Source organism: Ictalurus furcatus, chromosome 5, assembly GCF_023375685.1.
Source record: "Ictalurus furcatus strain D&B chromosome 5, Billie_1.0, whole genome shotgun sequence".
Classification (NCBI taxonomy): Eukaryota; Metazoa; Chordata; class Actinopteri; order Siluriformes; family Ictaluridae; genus Ictalurus; species Ictalurus furcatus.
Window position 1 is genome coordinate 17,046,847 of NC_071259.1, and position 19,063 is coordinate 17,065,909.

Here is a 19,063-nt window from a genome sequence, read left to right on the forward strand (position 1 = left end):
CTACTTGTAGGGGAGGCATTCAAAATCTTTGGATTTATTAAACTAACACCATACTTACACAGTAACTCCGGTATTTCTATTTGTTTTTGGAGCAATTCTCAAGCTTAAGTTTTGCAAACTAACGTTAAGTTCTGTTAAAAATATTTACATTTTTGACTGGTAATACAGCTCAAGCTTTGGCTGTAATTAAATTTATTACTCACAGCACTGGACTCGAACATAAAATCCCTGCAAATTCAACTGTGATTCAGTTATCTAGAACAGCACATTATGTATTCGAGTCTAAGTGACCTTCTTCCCATAGGCTGTGTCAAAGATGGAAAAAATACAATACAAATCTTAAGCTTTTTAACTTCATTAGTGCAGTATTGTTTTCATATATATATAGGCTATTTTGCTTGAGTTTTGGCAAAACATGTTTCCTTTAAGAGTTAAGAGTAAAAATAGTTTTAGTGCATGGTTCATTTCAGAACTGTTAACCGTTTTCTGGTAAAAGAACAAATAATTGGCCCTGGCCTGTGTGTATACACAGTGAACAGCATGATGGTGGTTACAAAGTGAAGCCAAAATGTCTGACACTTTCTAATATCTGGCTGCGGTGCAATACTTAACAACCAATATAAGTGTCTCAGCACCGGCAAGCTGCCACTGCTGGGCCCTTCAGAAAGGCCTTTAACTTTCTCTGCCCCCGGGGCGCCGCATCATGGCTGACCCTGCGCTCTAACCCCAACTTCCTAACAAGCTGGTATATGTGAAGAAAAGAATTTCACTGTGCTGTAATGTGTATGTGACAAATAAAGGCTTTGTCTTAATGAGGTAGCTTTTTCCTTTTTTATGTTGCTACTGTGCAATTTCCCTGTTATACAGTGCCCTCCACTAATATTGGCACCCTTGGTAAATATGAGCAAAGAAGGTTGTGAAAAATTCTAAAGACAAAAATAAGTCAGTTATAAATAATGAACTCCGTGTCACCTGAGGGTCTGACTGCACATACACACACCCAGTGCTGTTCCTTTATGCCCTGGAGGACAGTGGCTATTTTCTCCATCTCAGCACATTGCTTCTGCAGTGGGGGCGTGGCCTCTGTACTTAATTTGCATATGGGTCTGAGGATCTTCAGACTGATTTAATTTGGATCATTATGGAAGAGTTGTTTGCTGTATTTCTTGTTTTATGTTGTCTCTCTGAGGCTGTTGCGTTATGAAATGTCTTGCAATATCAAGTGTTATGGTAAAGTTTTTTTTTTTTGTTTACCCTCTTTGTGCTGTCAATCAGTCAGGTGTATTGTGTGTGTGTGTGTTTATAAAGACTGATGTAAGTGTGTGCACTTATTGGATTTCTTTGTCTAGTTAAAGCAGCTTACGATCGTAGTAGCCCTTTAACTATAATACTGACAAATGTTTTGGATATCAGCCATTTCCAAACAGGAACAAGAAATGACATTTAGACCATCCATCCTTCCATCCTTCCTTCCTCCCTCACTCTCTTTCTCGCTGTCTCTCTTTCTTTCTTTCTCTCTCTCTCTCTCTCTCTCTCTCTCTGTCTGTCTATGTGTTTAAAGTGCACCTTTTATGGTTTTTCAGATATTACCTTTCATGTAGTGTGTGATGTAGCTGTTATTGAATATAAAAACGTCAGTGAAGTTTAAAAAATTAAAGCGCATGACAAACGGGGTTATTGTCTCCCAAAAGAAGGAACTGATTCTGGACAGCTGAAACGAGTCGTCAGTAATTCCAGACTTACTTCCTGTAATAACCTACGCAGGTTTGTAACAAAAAACCCCCGCCTCTGGTCTTAACTGGCTGCTCGTGAACAGATGGAGCCGAACGTCGTTATGGTAGTGGGTGTTTCCTTTTTCGACACACACTAACAGCTGTAGACCAATCACAACAGACTGTGACGTCTGACCACTCAGAGCAGAGTGTGTTCTCTGAAAGGAGAAGTTTATAATTAATTGTTTTGAACGGATCATTGAACGAGTCGTTTTTGACACGGGGGGGGGGGGGTGTGTGGAGGTAATGCTGCAGTTTAAATTATGAGCACATTAAAGTGTTTTTTGACCTTGAATGCATGTAAATCTGTTGTATGAGAGCTTTAAAACAAAATTAGGCACGTTTCAAAACCATAATAATAGGTGTGCTTTAAATTTGTATATTGAGTAAAATGTCAGTGTAAAAGGAGTAAAAGTTTGTTTTACTTGTTTAAGTTGTGCAACATTTAACCATTTAGATCAAGCAGATTTTACTTACAATTTCATGAAGTTAATTTTACTTTTAATTTTAATTTTAAAAAAAAAAAAAAGCAAATGGAAATTGTTGCCAATGTTTTTGTAAGTTATATTTTTTTCTGTGTAATGCATGTAGATTAATTAATTTTTTCTCATAACAGTTTGCTTATGACTTCATCGACATAATTTATTCAGGTAGATGGAACATGATTAGATATAGCTGGAATTACTCACTTGAAGTAAACTCTATTGGACACAATTAAGCTGTTAACAAAAAAAAAAAGAAGAAGAGGAGAAATGTGACTAAAAATATACAGCAGCATGTAGACCAATCAAGTTTGCGTAACCACTTCACATACAAAAAAAGAACTAAATTCAGAACGCCGTTTTTCAATGCGGCTCACAGCAGCAGCAGATAGTTTATTATGCTTTGTATTAAAAAAAAGAAAAAACTTGACAGATACAAAAAAAAAAACGCCATTGACTAAAACAAAGCTGCATCTTCATTTGAGCAAACAAAAGTGCATCATTGGTCTGTCAGTTTTTGATGTGTTTCCCGTTGACAAATAAGTACGTGTGTGACTTTTACTCAGACTTTTCTGAACACATTAGAATTATCCACAATTGAAGGCTTGTGTTTTTTTTTTTTGTGTGTTTTTTTTTTTTGTGGCAGACGGTAACAATAGTGAGAAAATAAGTGTGTGCTGATGCATGATTGAGGGTAGAGTGTGTAGGGTGGATGAAATATGAACAAAAATAAACAAAGATCTGAGGAGTTTTCATAAACCACATCCCATTCTTCTGCATTCCCTGTTTCCCAACAGACCCCCCCCAACCGCCCCCAAACACACACTCTCGTGCAGTGTGAAGTGGCAGCAGGCACTATGGATTTTTATTGAATTTTTTTCCCTCAGTGTTGCTCACGACGAGTGATGCCGGGAGATGGGAAAGCAGGCCAGGTTTCTGTCAGTGCTCTCACACAGCATTGACTTGCTGCTTGTTACTACACTAAAGTGCTCATGGATTTGTTTTTGTGTTTTGTTTTTTTTTGAGACTAAACACAAACTGCATGTAGAGAAGAGGAATTACAGGAAGGACAGAGCAGTTACCTGTTTTATTACATGACCAGTCCACCACAAACCCTCCTGCTCCTTCTGTGCTTTATGGATGGCATAAATATGGCTAAAGCCTCATAAATGACATTTAAGACAATTGAAAATTGTAAAGTCTTGTATTAAATGTTTGTCATTAACGTCATCCAGACTGGGATTTAAGATGGAAGATTTTTATTGCCATATAACTAGACTCGTGATCATTTTAAGGACACTGATGTTAAATATAATTTTTAAGAGAGTTGTGTGACTGTGTGTGTGTGTGTGTGTGTGTAAGGCACAAGAACCTGACAAGTGAGATTTTTACTTCATGCCTTCACTGAGCCCCATTTGTTCCACTGAGTCATAAAGCTAGGGTTGAAACTAGAATAAGTTGATTGATAACTTGATTAATGGCCCTGTAATGCGACATCTAACTGTTCCTGTATATTCTGATGGAAGAAGTGTTTATTCAAAAGTATTGGAGACATGGGGTGCCAGAAACACGCAGCGTGATTATGAGTTCTGCAAGGATTTTATGTAATAAAGAACAAAAATGAAGCCAGTAGGTAGCACTTTTCCTAATGAGAATAAAACTGCTGCCACTTTTAACCTATGCAAAATATGAAAATGGATTATGGCTTCATGAACCTGCTGTAAAGAAGTAAGCTGTGCCTTCAAACAGAAATACCAGATCACGATACTTGAGGACATTTCTGCGATACACGATGCGTATCACAATATATAATTTAGCTAACCAACTGTCCACAAAGCAGTAGTAAAATAAACAACATTTATTCAAACGCTTTTCTTTTATTGCCTAAAAAGTCTGAAAAGAGTAGGTTTTTCGAAAAATTACGTCAAATCAACGGCATCCATTAAGTAGCGTTTAATTTGTAATTATTAAAAACGGTGTAAAAAAAAAAAAACATTTCAGAAAATTGTATCGCGAAATCATTCATCATGATATCGATATTATCTCGATATATCGCCCAGCCTTACCTTCAACTATTAGCGGACACGAATAGGAAATGATGATGTGCATTTCTAAAAGTGATCTCTGTGAAGCCAGATTGAGGTTTGTGGCTCAGTTTGGGTCATGTACGCAAAAAAAACAAAAAACAAAACTAATAATAATAGTAATAATAATGCTGTAATGGTGCTGTTTAGGATTTAAGCATCTCTCTTGTTCTGTCTGTGCTGGAGTTCATTGTGTCTTGTTAGCGCAGTATTATTAAATGTTTGACACGCTAGATTTATTTACCACTGTGCAGAATTATTTAAAGCTGTTATAGATGGTGGGATGGTAGTACACTGGGTCGTGTTACTCCTCACAGCTCCAGGGTTCCTGGTTTGTTCCTGAGCTCAGGTTACTGTCTGTGTGGAGTGTCTGTGCATGCTCTCTCTGGCTCTCCAGTTTCCTTTCCCAAAACATGCTAGCTCCAAGTTGCCCTTAGGTGTGAATGTGGTGCACTTTGATGTGTTCCATCCAGGGTGTATTCCCACTTTGTATGCAATGTTTCTGGTATAGGCTGTCGATCCACTATGACCCTGACCAGCGTTAATACAATCAGCTGGACTACTGACCGGAAGCTCGTGAGTTCATATCCCAGTACCGCTAAGCTGCAGCCGGGCCACTGAGCAAGGCCCTTAAACCTCAGCTGCTGTATAAATGAGATAAATATTTATACAGCATGTCACACCCCTCTTCATCTCCCTCCACTGGCTTCCTGTAGCTGCCCGTATCAAATTCAAGGCCTTGATGCTCATGTACAAGACCTTGTTTGGAACAGCACCCTCCTACCTCACGACTCTCCTTGAGATTTACGTTCCCTCACGCAATCTGCAATCGGTTAACGACTGAGGCTTAGTAGTCACTACTCAGCCTGGCTCAAGGTCCCTTTCCAGAACCTTCAAACTAACTGTTCCTCAGTGGTGGAATGAACTTCCAACCTCAATCTGGACCACAGAATCTGTTACTATTTTCAAAAACCCACCTCTTCCATGAGCACTTAACTTGTATTGTTTTTTTTATATTATATACTTGTATTGTTCTCCACTTGATATATCACTTTGCTTGTATTTCCTCATTTGTAAGTCGCTTTGGATAAAAGTGTCTGCTAAATGAATAAATGTAAATGTAAATATAAGTCGCTCTGGATAAGCGCATCTGCCAAAATGCCATAAATGTAAAACTCAAAATACTTGAAACATTCTTAAATATTTGCGATCATATTATAATATTTGGCTTTACAGTAAATATTCATATTTGCATCTCTGGTGCTAACTGTGATCAAAGCCTCGAATACACACTCATATTTTGAATCATATTTTTATACCTGATGAGCAAACATGTGCATGTGTGAGTTTGAGTTCACTCTTCTGAGAGTCTCTTTACAATATAACCTCACCTTGGTGCTCGAAAAAACAATTACTGCACACAACAACTCATTTACATATTGCTCCCCCCCCCACTCTACGTGTGACACTATTCACACAATTATTCTTTGTAAATCACATGCCTATGGGATGAAATTAGTCTCGAAATGATTAACAAACGCATGCACATGTATCCATGAACTTGATAAATGTCGCAAATGCATCGTACGATCCACAAACAAATGCCTTACAATTTCAGAATTAAATGAATGTTCAGCGATTTGTACAAATAATGTACAAACAAGAGATTCATTTGGATTATGAGAATTTTTTTGCGCGGTTTGCGTTACACAATCCACACACCAATATCTCTTGATCCACACACACACACACACACACACACACCGGTGCCTAAGAAAAGCAGCTACCACTAGATGGTAGTCTCAATTTGAACTACGGAACGCGAAGTCCTCAAGCTTAGTTTTTTAAAATCTAGTTAACAGAAAAAACAATTACCAGTGTGGGCTTTGTATTTGTATCAGACTGGTCCAGTTCGATTGTATGAATTTTATTGATATTTTATTGACACAGTACTTATGATCACAGTCTGAACTAGTCACGCCCCTGGTCGGAGTCGAATCGAAGCTTGAATACCTGGTGTACTTGTCACTCATTCATAGATAGTCAGAATTGTGGAGTTTAGTTATAGTTCTTGGTGTGAACGGGTCTTAACTGGCTTTGATCCATACCGTTTCCTTCTTTTTTGTTTTTCAAATGAATTCTATATAGTCACCTACTTTACATTTTTAAAGTAAAACACAATGTAGCCACAGAGGTCATCATTTCAAAATAACAGGAGCAGACTGATTGGGTCATTGTGGAGGACGATTATTCCTCCTGCAGTGGAATTTATAAGTAGATAATGAATGGGTCATCATTAGCAAATAATCTGAACAGTAATGAAGTGAGCTCTTCAAAACATTTCAAAATCACAAGTTTTACCAGTTGCTTTGTAGAACAGCCACCTTCCTTGAAGTGAGTAGATTTTGAGGAACACTTCCTCCATAATTCTGATCTATGAATGAGTGGCATGAAAAATTGAAGACAATATTTCAGATTTACACCAGGTGATCGTTAGAAATGCAACATAGCATATAGCTTTTTGACTACTGTATACAAAAATACCAAATCAACAACAGCAATATTATATAAGCACTTACACCTTCATGTTTGCAGTCCTCTGGTACTGACACCACTTTTTCCCCTAGCCCTGCCTGAGCTAGTTCCGGTTCTGTGCTAGCCTTCAGCGTTAGAGTTGTAGGTGCTGGTAAGATGCAAACTATGAGGTCTGTGCACTTGATAGGGACTATCCGGCTAAACTGTCCTTAGCCTATTCTTTGTTTCAGTTTTTGATTTAAACATATTGGGAAACTGTCTAAGAAAAAAAGCTAGAAAAATACAGCAGTTATACATATGGTGGTTGTTTTGAGTACTGACAATGAGAGGTGGTATGCTATAATCGAAAGGTCATATTGTCTAAAATTAACATGTTTGTGATAATTATACCCCTTTGAAGCCTGGTTCACTCCGGTAGAGGAATCAATGATGAAGGTGAACTCTGTTGTTGCTAGAGGGAGTATTGATGGTGAGAGAGACACATAGAGGCCTGACAGGTGTAGAAACGGGTGTTGTGACCAGCTGACCTCTCACTGGAGCTGCCTGAGCCATCCTCTCTACAATGTTCTATATAAAAATAATAATAATATAAATAATACAAAAATTATATATATATATATATATATATATATATATATATATATATAATGTATGTATGTGTGTGTGTGTGTGTGTGTGTGTGTGTGTTATAATAACAATTTAAAACAGACATAGAAATTAGGTGACATAGCCTAATTTAAAAACCTGTTCAGGCCTAAATGGTTTAGCTTGCTAAATGAATAGCAAAATAAATGTTTTCTCCTCCTGCTCTTACTAAAAATATATTTTCTTTCATCAAATACAAGTGTCCAATATTCACTTTATTAAATTCGTCATCAATCAACAATCTGAATTGGATTATGGTATTGCCTCCTGTTCTAATATTAGTACTACCATCAGTGACAGCAAGCTAACCCTGCATGTTAACCCTGCTACCCAACGGTTAACAGTACTATGTAAATAAAATATCGGAAAAGATAAAAAAAATATATAGAATAATAATTTATTCTGGTAATAATTTTTTTAACTAGATTTTTAAAAAACTAAGCTTGAGGACTTCGCGTTCCGCGCGGTGGCTTAGTGGTTAGCACGTTCGCGTCACACCTCCAGGGTCCGGGGTTCGATTTCCGCCGGGGCCATGTGTGTGCGGAGTTTGCATGTTCTCCCCGTGCTACAGGGGTTTCCCCCAGTCCCCCAGTCCAAAGACATGCATGGTAGGCTGATTGGCGTGTCTAAAGTGTCCGTAGTGTATGAATGGGTGTGTGAGTGTGTATGTGATTGTGCCCTGTGATGGATTGGCACCCTGTCCAGGGTGTACCCCGCCTTGTGCCTGATGCTCCCTGGGATAGGCTCCAGGTTCCCCGGACCCTGAAAAGGAGTAAGCGGTAGAAGATGGATGGATGGATGGATGGTGTGTGTGTGTGGATCAGGAGATATTCGTGTGTGGATTGTGTAACGCAAACCGCGGAAAGAAATTCTCATAATCCAAATGAACCGAGCAGAATCGAGTCGGAAAAGACACCAGTGAAAGCACGCGTGTCACCTGATCCACAAATGCACATCTTACTTGTTGCACGCACAAATTCTGAAACATTAATATTAAAATACAACATTTGTTATACACAAATATGTCTCTTTTGTACAAATCGCTGCACATTCGTTTAATTCTGAAATTGTAAGGCATTTGTTTGTGGATAGTAAGATGCATTTATCAAGTTCATGGATACATGTGCATGCATTTGTTAATCATTTCGAGACTCATTTCATCCTATACATTCCCACCATCTGCAGTTTATGACGTTGTAAATTAACACTCTTTATTTTATTATGATGTTAGTAATCCAGTGTCTTGGAGCATTTTGTGGTAGTGGTGGCTTAGTGGTTAAGGCTCTGGGTTACTGATCGGAAGGTCGGGGGTTCAAGTCCTAGTGCTGCCAAGCTGCCACTGTTGGGCCCTTGAGCAAGGCCCTTAACCCTCTCTGCTCCAGGGGCGCTGTATCATGGCTGACCCTGCACTCTGACCCCAGCTTCCTAACATGCTGTGGTATGGAAAAAGAAAGGAATTTCACTGTGCATATGTATATGTGACCAATAAAGACTCATTATCATTATGTTTACTCTTTTTAGCTGCCACAGTATCCTTGGTATTTTCATCCAGTCGTTGTAATTGTTTATCATCTAGCACGAGTAAGCGAACCAGCAATAACCATGCACTCATTAAGAGGAAAAACACGTTTAGTAAATGTTGATAAATCTTCTATATAAACACTAGAAGATTACTGTTATGTAATGGAATACTAATTTAAAAAACCCCATGCAACATCCGTTTATTACAAACAGAAATAAAGGAAATGGAGAGTATGAGTGGAACTGACCTGAGCTAACGGATTAGTGTGATTAAAGCAGCGTATTCACAGCAGAACCGTTGAAACAGACAATATAGTTCGCTGCGAAACTGAAGATTTTTGCAGCACATGGGCTTGTGACAGTGTTTACATTTAATGAGAAGGTGATTGTGTTAGTTTTCACAGCCAGCACTTTCAGGAGGAGGCTTTTGTGTGGCTGCTTCTTATTTATTTATTTCTGTGAATTCTTTTTTTTTTTTCTGGTCGAATGTAATGGAGCTGAAAGTGACAATGCAGTGATTTGTGAAGTTATTGTTTCATATTAAAAATCTGTGTCCTCTAAAAATAACAAAATGCTGGTGTTTACAAAGCGCTAATACTATAATCAGCTGAATCTGGCTCGAAGGTGTTTTTTTTTACGGCAAAATCCCAAGCCAGATTTATGATCATTTATTGTGCATTTATGCCGCCACATTGAGTGTGATGGATGACTGGATGGATGGATGGATTGGTAAACACACGACTCCACTGCCATTGCTCATATGGCCATATCCATGAAGTCGTTTGAAGATTAAAGTGTTTATTGTTTCCCGGTTTTGCTTTTCTCCTTTAAACAATGTCGAGTCTGTTAGCGTTCCCACAATCTGCCGAAGAAAACGATTAGCATGCAAGACATCCGTCCTGTTTAAAGCTAATGTTTATTCAAGCATTAGCCCGTTGACTCCGCGTCGATAAATATTTTTGAAAATGATTCCAAAAGGCAATAATGCAATCAGAGCATGTTCAAGGTCAGCCAGTCTTCCCGCTGCGCTGGAGAGGACCCCGCCATTACTCGCTGCTAAAAGTCGACTGCTGAGTTTGCTAATTAGCGCTGTGGTGTTAATTGATAAATATTCCCTGTGGCATAATTATGACTGGTTTGTGGTGTGGGTGAGTGTGGGGGTGGGGGCGATGTGGCACTCTGAGTGGGGGGTGTGTGTGTTCCCAAGCCAGCTAATGAGAAGACTTACATTGTCTGGAATATATGTTCTAGAAATTTCCCTAAGGCCTTCAGGGGAACATGAACACACACACACACACACACACACACACACACACACACACACCCCTTTTAACTTTCTTGCACACAAACTATGACTTTTACAAATCGATATAATTTTTTTTACATGGCAGGTGGAATCACGTCAAATTTTGTTGAACCATGAACGTATAAACCAGTATTGAGGTTTTTTTTTTTTTTTTTTTAAAATGCCATTATTCTTCCAGTTACTCTTCTACATCTGTATACTGTAATGCTTTATAATCGCATTATCCGGTGTCACCCAGGAGAACTTCCATTTTGAGTCTGGTTCGTCTCAAGGTTTCTTCCTCGTGTCGTCTCAGGGAGATTTTTCTTGCAGCGGTCACGTCTGGCTCGCTCGTTATGATCTTCCTCCAGGTTTCCGTACAGCTGCATTTCGACAATGCCTATACACGTGAAACTGAGTTAAAATGCAATGCATGCATTACGTTATTGACTTAAAGAAGCTGCTAGTAGGAAAAACTTTTTTAAAAACTTATTTGCTAAGGGGATTGCTTTTAGCTGTAGTGTTTTTTTTTCTTCTTTAAAAAGTAGGATACCCTGATGGGGAAAAATAAAATCTCATAGTAATGCGAATATTACAACTGAGAGGCTCCAGAAGCGGCTAAGAAGGAAATGGAGAACAAGGAGGCATGCAAGTTATTATAGCAAACCGCATTCAGAAAAGGGAAAGAGATCATTTTAATTTTTTTTCGCTATTAATATTTTAACCCTACTGCACTATTTATCTATTAGGTGTCCCAAAAGTCTCCACACTGTACATAGGGGACTGTATGTATATCAGCAACATATCAGTCGTGCCTTCGTCAGGGGATGTTCGTGGACGTCCACTTCTCAGTTGGTCTGCAACACATCCAGTCTTTTTGAATTTGTTAATAAGTTTGGCAGCAGTGGTTTATGATGCGCTGGCCATGTTTCCTGTTAACGTCGATTGCAACCTTGCGACAGCGTCCCGATCCAGCCATGAGAATGATTTCTATACCTTCTTCTTTTGTCAATTCTTAAAGGCTGTCTGGAGAAGCCTTTTTTAAATATATATTTTATACATATATAAAATATTTATTACAGTTGTGCCCATAAGTTTGCATAAGCCTTGCAGAATCTGCTAAATCTTAACAAAATAAGAGGGATCAGAAAAATCCCATGTTTTTAAAAATTTTTTTATTTAGTACTGTCCTGAATAAATTATTTCACATAACTGAGGGACTCATACACAACTATTACATAAGGTGCAAACATTCACTGATGCTCCAGAAGGCAACACGATACATTAAGAGCCAGGGGGTGTAAACTTTTGAACAGGATAATCTGTGTAAATTGTTAGTAATTTGTCTTCTGTAACTATTTTATTCAGCGTCTGAAGGGCAGTACTAAATGTTTAGACAAACCTGACTCTTAATGTATTGTATTGCCTTCTTGAGCATCATTGAATGTTTGCACCTTATGTAATAGTTGTGTACGAGTCCCTCAGTTATCCTCAGTGTGAAAAGACAGACCTCAACATCATATAGCCAGTTTTGGAAAGGGGTCAAATATGCTGAAGATGCTGGAAAAGCAAAGAACGTACAGGACGTGAAGGATTTTTCTGAAGAACAGTGGGGAGGACAAATTAGGTACTCATGAACCACTATCACAAAACAGTCGTTGATCATCCAGGTAACAGCACACAGTATTAAGAACCAAGCGTATGTAAACTTTTGAATGGGGTCATTTTTTAAAAATAAATTCAGCTATTATCTTGTCTTGTGGACTATATGTGAACATCTGTTATGTGAAATGGTTTATTCAGGGCAGGACTAAATACAACAAATTGGGATTTTTATGATCCCTCTTATTTTGTTAATGGTATTAAGAGTTAGCAGATTCTGCAAGGGGTATGCAAACTTTTGGGCACAACTGTGTGTGTGTGTGTATGTATGTATGTATATGTATGTATGTGTATATATAATGTATATGTATGCACGTGTGTGTGTGTGTGTATATGTATGTGTGTGTGTGTGTATATATATATATATATATATATATATATATATATATATATATATAAAACATACATTTTTGCTACAAAGTGTTACTTTCTCCGTTTGTGAAAGTGCACATACTAAATATTTCCAGGAGAACACTCCACCTGCACATTCTTATGTCTAGCAGTAACCTTATAACTAGGGTTAATGAAGGAAGTATTTCTTACACTGCTGTAGTGCTTTTGTGAACAACATGTTAATGATGTTTGTGTTACAGGTTAGAGAGGATTTACTACATGGTGTCTGCTCGCTGTACATTAAAATAACACCTGCTACCTTTTCATTTGAAGCAGCAAAAAAAAAAAAAGAAAAGTTTTTCTGCTGGTCATTATAAGTTTGCCTGCGAGTCTGTATCAGTCTAATAAATGATGCTGCCTTTCCATGAGCTTGTTCCAGACGCAAACATTCATCCCTCCCCTGCGTAGAGGCTTTTCACACATGGGTAAAAGCACTCAATTAACCTGATTGATCACCCTTCAATTGACCCGTGGCGAACGAAGGCAATCCATCTCATTGATAAAGCTGCGCAAATTAGCTGGGCTTCGGACCCCGGTGCGTTTGTTCAGTCAGCCCATGTATCCAGCTCTATTTATTTTCTCATCCCAGAGCGCTTTTCTTCTCCTTAGGTGGGAAGTGCCGAAACACGGGGAAGGAAGTAAAGACAGGGGGGGAAGCGATGGAGTCACTGAGAAAATGGATAATCAGCAGTTTTGATGCCTTGTTGCAGTTTCTTTTCATATACATCAGTGAGGAAAATTGCCAACTTTTACCCTCTCATTAAAAGCTACAGTAAAGCAGCACAAGTGGTCTTTTGTCTTTGCTGCTTAAGTGGGCATCATAAAACTCCCCACTCATTTCACGCGGCCTCTCCGGATTCAGAAAACTACCTACTGGTATTGTTCCAGGATTTGTCGAGCTTGGGTGTTTAATGGTGTAACCAATCACCAAACAAACACACACACACACATACACAAACAGTGTAGATCAGGTAGTAACGTTATGCCAGACTATGGCCTATATTGGCCATTTAAGATGAGCTGTTAAGGATCATCTGTCATTCTGTCACAGCTCTCAGCAGCGCTTTTCAAAGAGCTCCATCTGAACACAGCAAGCTTTTTGGAAAGCACTTTACATAGGAGGTGTGCTACTTTAACAGGCAGACGCGTGATGGCAGTTCAAGCGAGAAAACGATCGTGGTGGTGCCATTGTGTACTCATACCTCATACCTCAACAGCTTTTAAATACACCCAATAATAATCATAATCACAATCATGATGATAATAATACCAACAACAATCATGATTATTATTCATTTGGATGAGTAATTATTGTTATTATAAAGCACCATTTTTAAATCCATGATGGGTTTACTGAGAAAATCGGCAGCTATACATTAACAGACAGAGTACAGAATATTGGCCTGATGATAGGGGATTAAAAACACTTATCTAGAGATAGGGAGGGATAAAATATTGAGAGAACAGAAACATTTGAAACAACAAAACAAACATTTTTGGCGATATCGAGGCAGTTTGCTCCATACACTCAAAGACCACACTTTTTGTGAGTTGTTTGTTCACTGTGCTATGTTCTTGGGCAGCGATTAATGCCAGTTATCTAAGGAAAGAACCATTGCCCTAAATCAAATTTGAGATTTAAGTCCTAAATGATCTATTTTCTGGTGCTGCCATAGCTGGAATAAAAGACCAGATCTGAGGGTGAGTGATCTGTTTTGATACTGTCAACTCGATTACACAGCTATCGTTCTTCATTTCTCTTTACGGTCTTCTCTCTCTTTTGGGATTTGTTGCATGTCCGTCCTGTCCTTATTCAGGTAATCGCTCTAAATCCGTCATCACTCCGTCTTGGTTAATTGTTAGCGTGGCCGGTCGATGGTTTTGGGCTATGGAGCTTGTTAATTCTACAGTAATAAGACCGAGATGCTGAATTCAAGCCAGATGTGTGTGTTCGTTTTCTTAGCAGATGTTATTGAAGAGAATATGGAAACCACAGAGATGTAACGTAACTTAGAACCGGATCTTCTTTGACATCTTTGATCAATGATCCGGGATGTGAATTGTCGTGTTTTTTAAGGTTTTTAGTTGCATTAAACCTATTGCTTGTGTGACAGATAAACAGTCATGTCTGGCTATTTAATATGGAGAAGTGCTGAGTTATATGGAGCGTGTTTTGTAGAAGAAAGCCGTAAAGAATATCACTGACATGACGTCATTGCGGTTGTACTGATTTCAAGGAGGACTGAATCAGCGGGTGGTCTAGGGTGCATGTGCTATCCACAGACCCCTCACTTATCCCATAGACTAGCAGGCAGTAGTACAAATGTCAGTCCGAAGCACTAAAAGTGGACTTATGGTTAACTTTTAAGGGCCACATGCTGTTTTACGTGACACTTAATTTCACACTCAGCAAACGGGTTAAGAAGCATCCTCCTCTAAGCAGCAGAGCAGGTCAGAGCTTCAGTTCAGGTCTCAGGACCTGGTACTTATATGAGGCATTGAGGTTTATTGTCACAATTATTTAGAATAGGATAAAGAATAGACAAGTTTTTAGATCATTTGTGGTCTCGTGCCTGTGGTCAAATCACAGCTGTGCTGATATTCACTATAACCTTACTCTTGCTCATGCGATATGGTTTCATCAAAGAACCTGTGCTTCAACCTTAATCACTATTCCAATTGTGCTTAAGTGAATGTTTACTTTAAATTAAGTAGTTTGGGACTTTTTCTTTGTTTCACAGGTTATGGCTTACTGTACAACTGTAGCTGCTAGTAAAGCCGGTAAAGTAAAAGCCTTAGACTTAGTGTAAATTGGGCTAATGCTACAGAACCAACCAATACCAGCGTTTGCCTTTTTTCCCCTTCCATTTGCTGGTCTTTATTAGAGATGTGAGAGTGAAGTGGATGACAGAATATGGGTAATCCGAAGGCTGCCACGAAATTTCTATCTGCTTAGCAATCAAGCAATTATTAATTACAATAGACTTTTATACTTGGAGATCCTTTATGCTTGTCTCTTACTTGTGTTACACTTGTCTGGTTGTTATATAGTACAGATTGTGATTTCTTGTGATGAATTGACGAATCTAATTTATCAGCCCCCTATACGTTTGGCCAATTAAGAGTTCTCAAATCTATAACGCCTGTCTACATTTGTGCTTCGTTTTAAATCAGTTAGATCAGCGTTGAAGGGTTGATGGATTAAAAGCGCTCTTCACGATGAACATTAATCACCCAGCTATTCTTCTTGTCTGGGGCCTGTGTTGCTGAACTTGAAAGCACTGGGAATGGGTGTGTCTCGATTGTACTGATGGACGGGCCAGGGGTGTTAAAACACAGCTAATATTTCCTTAATCCCCTTTCTCTGACTTTACTTCTGTTCTCTAGCTTTCCCTTCCTTTGTCTCACCCTCTTACCCCCCCCCCCCCCACTCCCTCTTCTATTCATTCTCCTCCCATTAGTTTTGGATCTCCACCACACAGCGTTGGTTCTGTGGCTCAGTGCAGATTGATTTCAGATTTATAGACAGTGACACCCATAGCAGGGAGACAGAGGTGGGGTGAGCTCCACATTGCCTTGCTGCTTTCAGCTCTGTCTATCACTCAGCACTTGGGATTGACCTCTAGTGCCTTTGTTCTTTCTGGTTTAGACAGTGTGTAATATCACAGCCTTTCTGTCTATGCTCACTGCGCATCTGAGGTTTAGGTCTATGTTCTCTGTTACTCACAAATGTAAAGTTTTTTTTATTGTATGTCAGAGTGGAAAAATTGCAAACTGTATTATAGAATGTTAGTGCATATATTTCTGTTGGTGGCTTAGGGGTTAGCATGCTTACTCCTTCGCACCTCTGGGGTCGGGGGTTCAGTTAGCAAAAATTGAACAAAGACATGCGTCCAAAGACATGCGTTGTAGGCTGATTGACATTTCCAAATTGTGTGTGTGATTTGTGCCCTGCGATGGGCTGGCACCCCGCCCCCACCGAATCCCCTCGTATAGGCTCCAGGCTTCCCAACGACCCTGTGTAGGATTAGCGGTTTGGAAAATGGATGGCTGGATGGATATATGATGGACCACACGTAATGCTTAATGTCTCTTATCTTCTTCTTGTTCGCAGGTGACTGACAGATCAGTGCAGGCGTTTGCAGAACACTGTCCAGAGCTGCAGTTTGTGGGCTTCATGGGCTGCTCGGTCACCTCACAGGGAGTTATACACCTCACCAGGGTGAGTCCCAAATATCTTCACCAGTCGACAGTATGGACCACGCAGTCCTGTTGGTCCAGATTCCAAAACACTGCTTATTTAACACGAACGTCAGGTTTCAAAGGCATACCTCGCGCACTTGTAAACACTACTCGCTGACCTGTTTGAGAAAGGAGCAAATATAAGCAAGACATTTGCCAGTAATCAGAAGAATTCCATCGTCCTACCCCACACCAAAGCTAAACCCATCCTCACAGATTACTCAAACTCTGGTTGAAGTTTTCTCCTTTACTTTTAAATCTCATTAGAGTGTAATGAGGTGAATCGTAAAACGTAGAAGCTGTGAGAACACCCTGCTGGTTGTGCATTACCATGCTAATGAGAGCAGATTCTGTGGTTGAAGATATCTCCCTCATGGTCGCATCAAACGCCGAGCTGTAATTGTGTAAATGGGAATAATAAGATATGTGTGTTCTATTGTGTACCTCATGCTCTTTTCTCACATGGAGTCCCAGGATTAATAACACACTAAAACAAGTTGTAGGAGGTCAGCTGACCAATGAAGTCACATTTATTAGTAACAAAACGCATTCATTTCAACAGTTATTTATGTTATAGGACCATGTAGTCTTGGAAAATCATATTAAATTTGTTGTTACAGCATGTTTGTTCACAAATCCCTTAAATATGCTGTTCACAATATAAAGTCGTGTACTCTAAATGGAAATGAAACTGAAAGTGGCGCACAGTGCAGACAGTGCCCACCTAAGCCACCCAAGCTTTGTCGAAAGCTCAGCCTGGAGCGGTGGAAATAGACTGCTGTGCGTCTCATTTTCATGGGGAATTCCTAAAAATATCATTACACTGTATAATTCACCTGGTGGCAGCGTTTATGTAGCATAACAATTATTGAAATGAGGTCGCACATCCACCTTGTGTCGCATCCTCTCTCCGGATTTTTATTTCCATTTCATTTAGTGCCAGAACTCGGAATGGGAAATAAGCTTGCTCTCCACCAGAGGGACCTGCTTTATTCAGCAGATCATAGTCCAGACCTCCCTCCCTTCCCCACCTCAGCTCCAACTGTTTTTTTTTCCGTTTTCTCCACTCGGTGTATTCTGTTTATGAAACAACACAAATTATACGGTGTGTGTGAGAACGAGCCTGAGAGGCAGGATGGGAAAAGAAGAATGTTAATGTGATTTTTGGAGATTCGATGATTCCCGCAGGCCCCAACCCCCCCCCCCCCCCCCCCCCAGTTAAGTCATTGCAAGTTTTTGTATTAGCTTTTGCTCTCACTTTAACACAAAGTGAACAATACGATGGACAATAAAAGTATTCTTCAATTTAATGTTCCGCAAGTCCAAAAGCAACATCATGTGCTTTAACATCAATGCGAGTGTTTATGAAAACAGGCTTCTAGTTGAGCAGGTTATTTAAATTTAGTGTTGCTGCAGAAAGCGGTACGGATCTGCCCGTTAACGCCTTCCTGTCTTTGAGCACCCGTTTGGAGCGCCAACCCTCCATCTCGCACGTTCTCAGATCTCATAAATAAGCCTTCACCTTTCTCCAGCTGTTTAATGATCTCCTTCTATGATCATTCAAGTCTGCCATCAATCTCATCCATCATCATCTACAGAAATGAGTCTCGTTCAGGAATGGAATTTTTGATGACTCTCCGGGCCCGGGATCTACCTGCCTTTATAATCAGAACCGTCACCTCATGGTTTGAAAAGTCATCAGAAAAGAAGTCTATTACTTTTTTTTTATTAACTTCTCATATCCCTCTCTTTAATTTGCATTAAGTACTGCTACCGAAGTGTGGCTCAGATCTGATTTGAGTGAAGGAGTTTTAATCTGAGCAGACAAGCAGTTATATAGAGCTCTGCCGTACTGTAGACACTGACAGTGAGAGATGTTACTTAAGATAAGCCGTGAGGGTAAATTCCTAGACTTTCACCGAATGGCGTTCTCCTGCTTAAAGCAGCCTCTTCATATATCCGCTGAGGAGCGATGTTATTTTCCAGCACTGCTGTGTACGTCTGTTCACATTTTCTCACAGGAGAACTGGGGAATTTGAACACAGGGAAAATAAATCACCATCATGTCTGTTCTGAGTGTTGCAAGTCCTTATGGCCGTATTAATGAATTTCTTGACGTGCGTTTTCATCGCGGGTTTTTGTAACGGATATGGAGCATGAAAGGCTGGACGGATGTTGATTTTGCTTCCTGAGAGTGTTCTTGCTCCTTTGCATCTCGCAGAGGAGATTAAGTGGCACTTCGGAGAGGAGTTCTGCCGAGGTCATACATGGGTAATGCATGCTGGAGGAGGTGTGTGGACGGATAGAGCAGAGGCAGCTGGCAAAGTATGAAGACCATCTCTATTAAACTGCAGGAGGTTTCCGCTTTCCTCTCCCAGTCTGAACTCTGGCCTTGATGCCTACGCGCTTTCTCTTTCTTCTTTTGCTAGATGACTGCCAGGA

At 39.6% G+C, this 19,063-nt stretch overlaps 1 protein-coding gene across 3 annotated transcripts in view; it reads left to right on the plus strand.

The window, feature by feature from the left end:
- fbxl17 (F-box and leucine-rich repeat protein 17) overlaps window positions 1-19,063 on the plus strand; it is a 266,473-nt gene that overhangs the window by 64,990 nt on the left and 182,420 nt on the right. For all 3 annotated transcript variants that reach the window (XM_053624939.1, XM_053624940.1, XM_053624941.1), the window contains exon 6: window positions 16,494-16,601. In XM_053624939.1, the coding sequence (XP_053480914.1) occupies window positions 16,494-16,601 (108 nt within the window). The remainder of the gene's footprint in view (window positions 1-16,493; window positions 16,602-19,063) is intronic.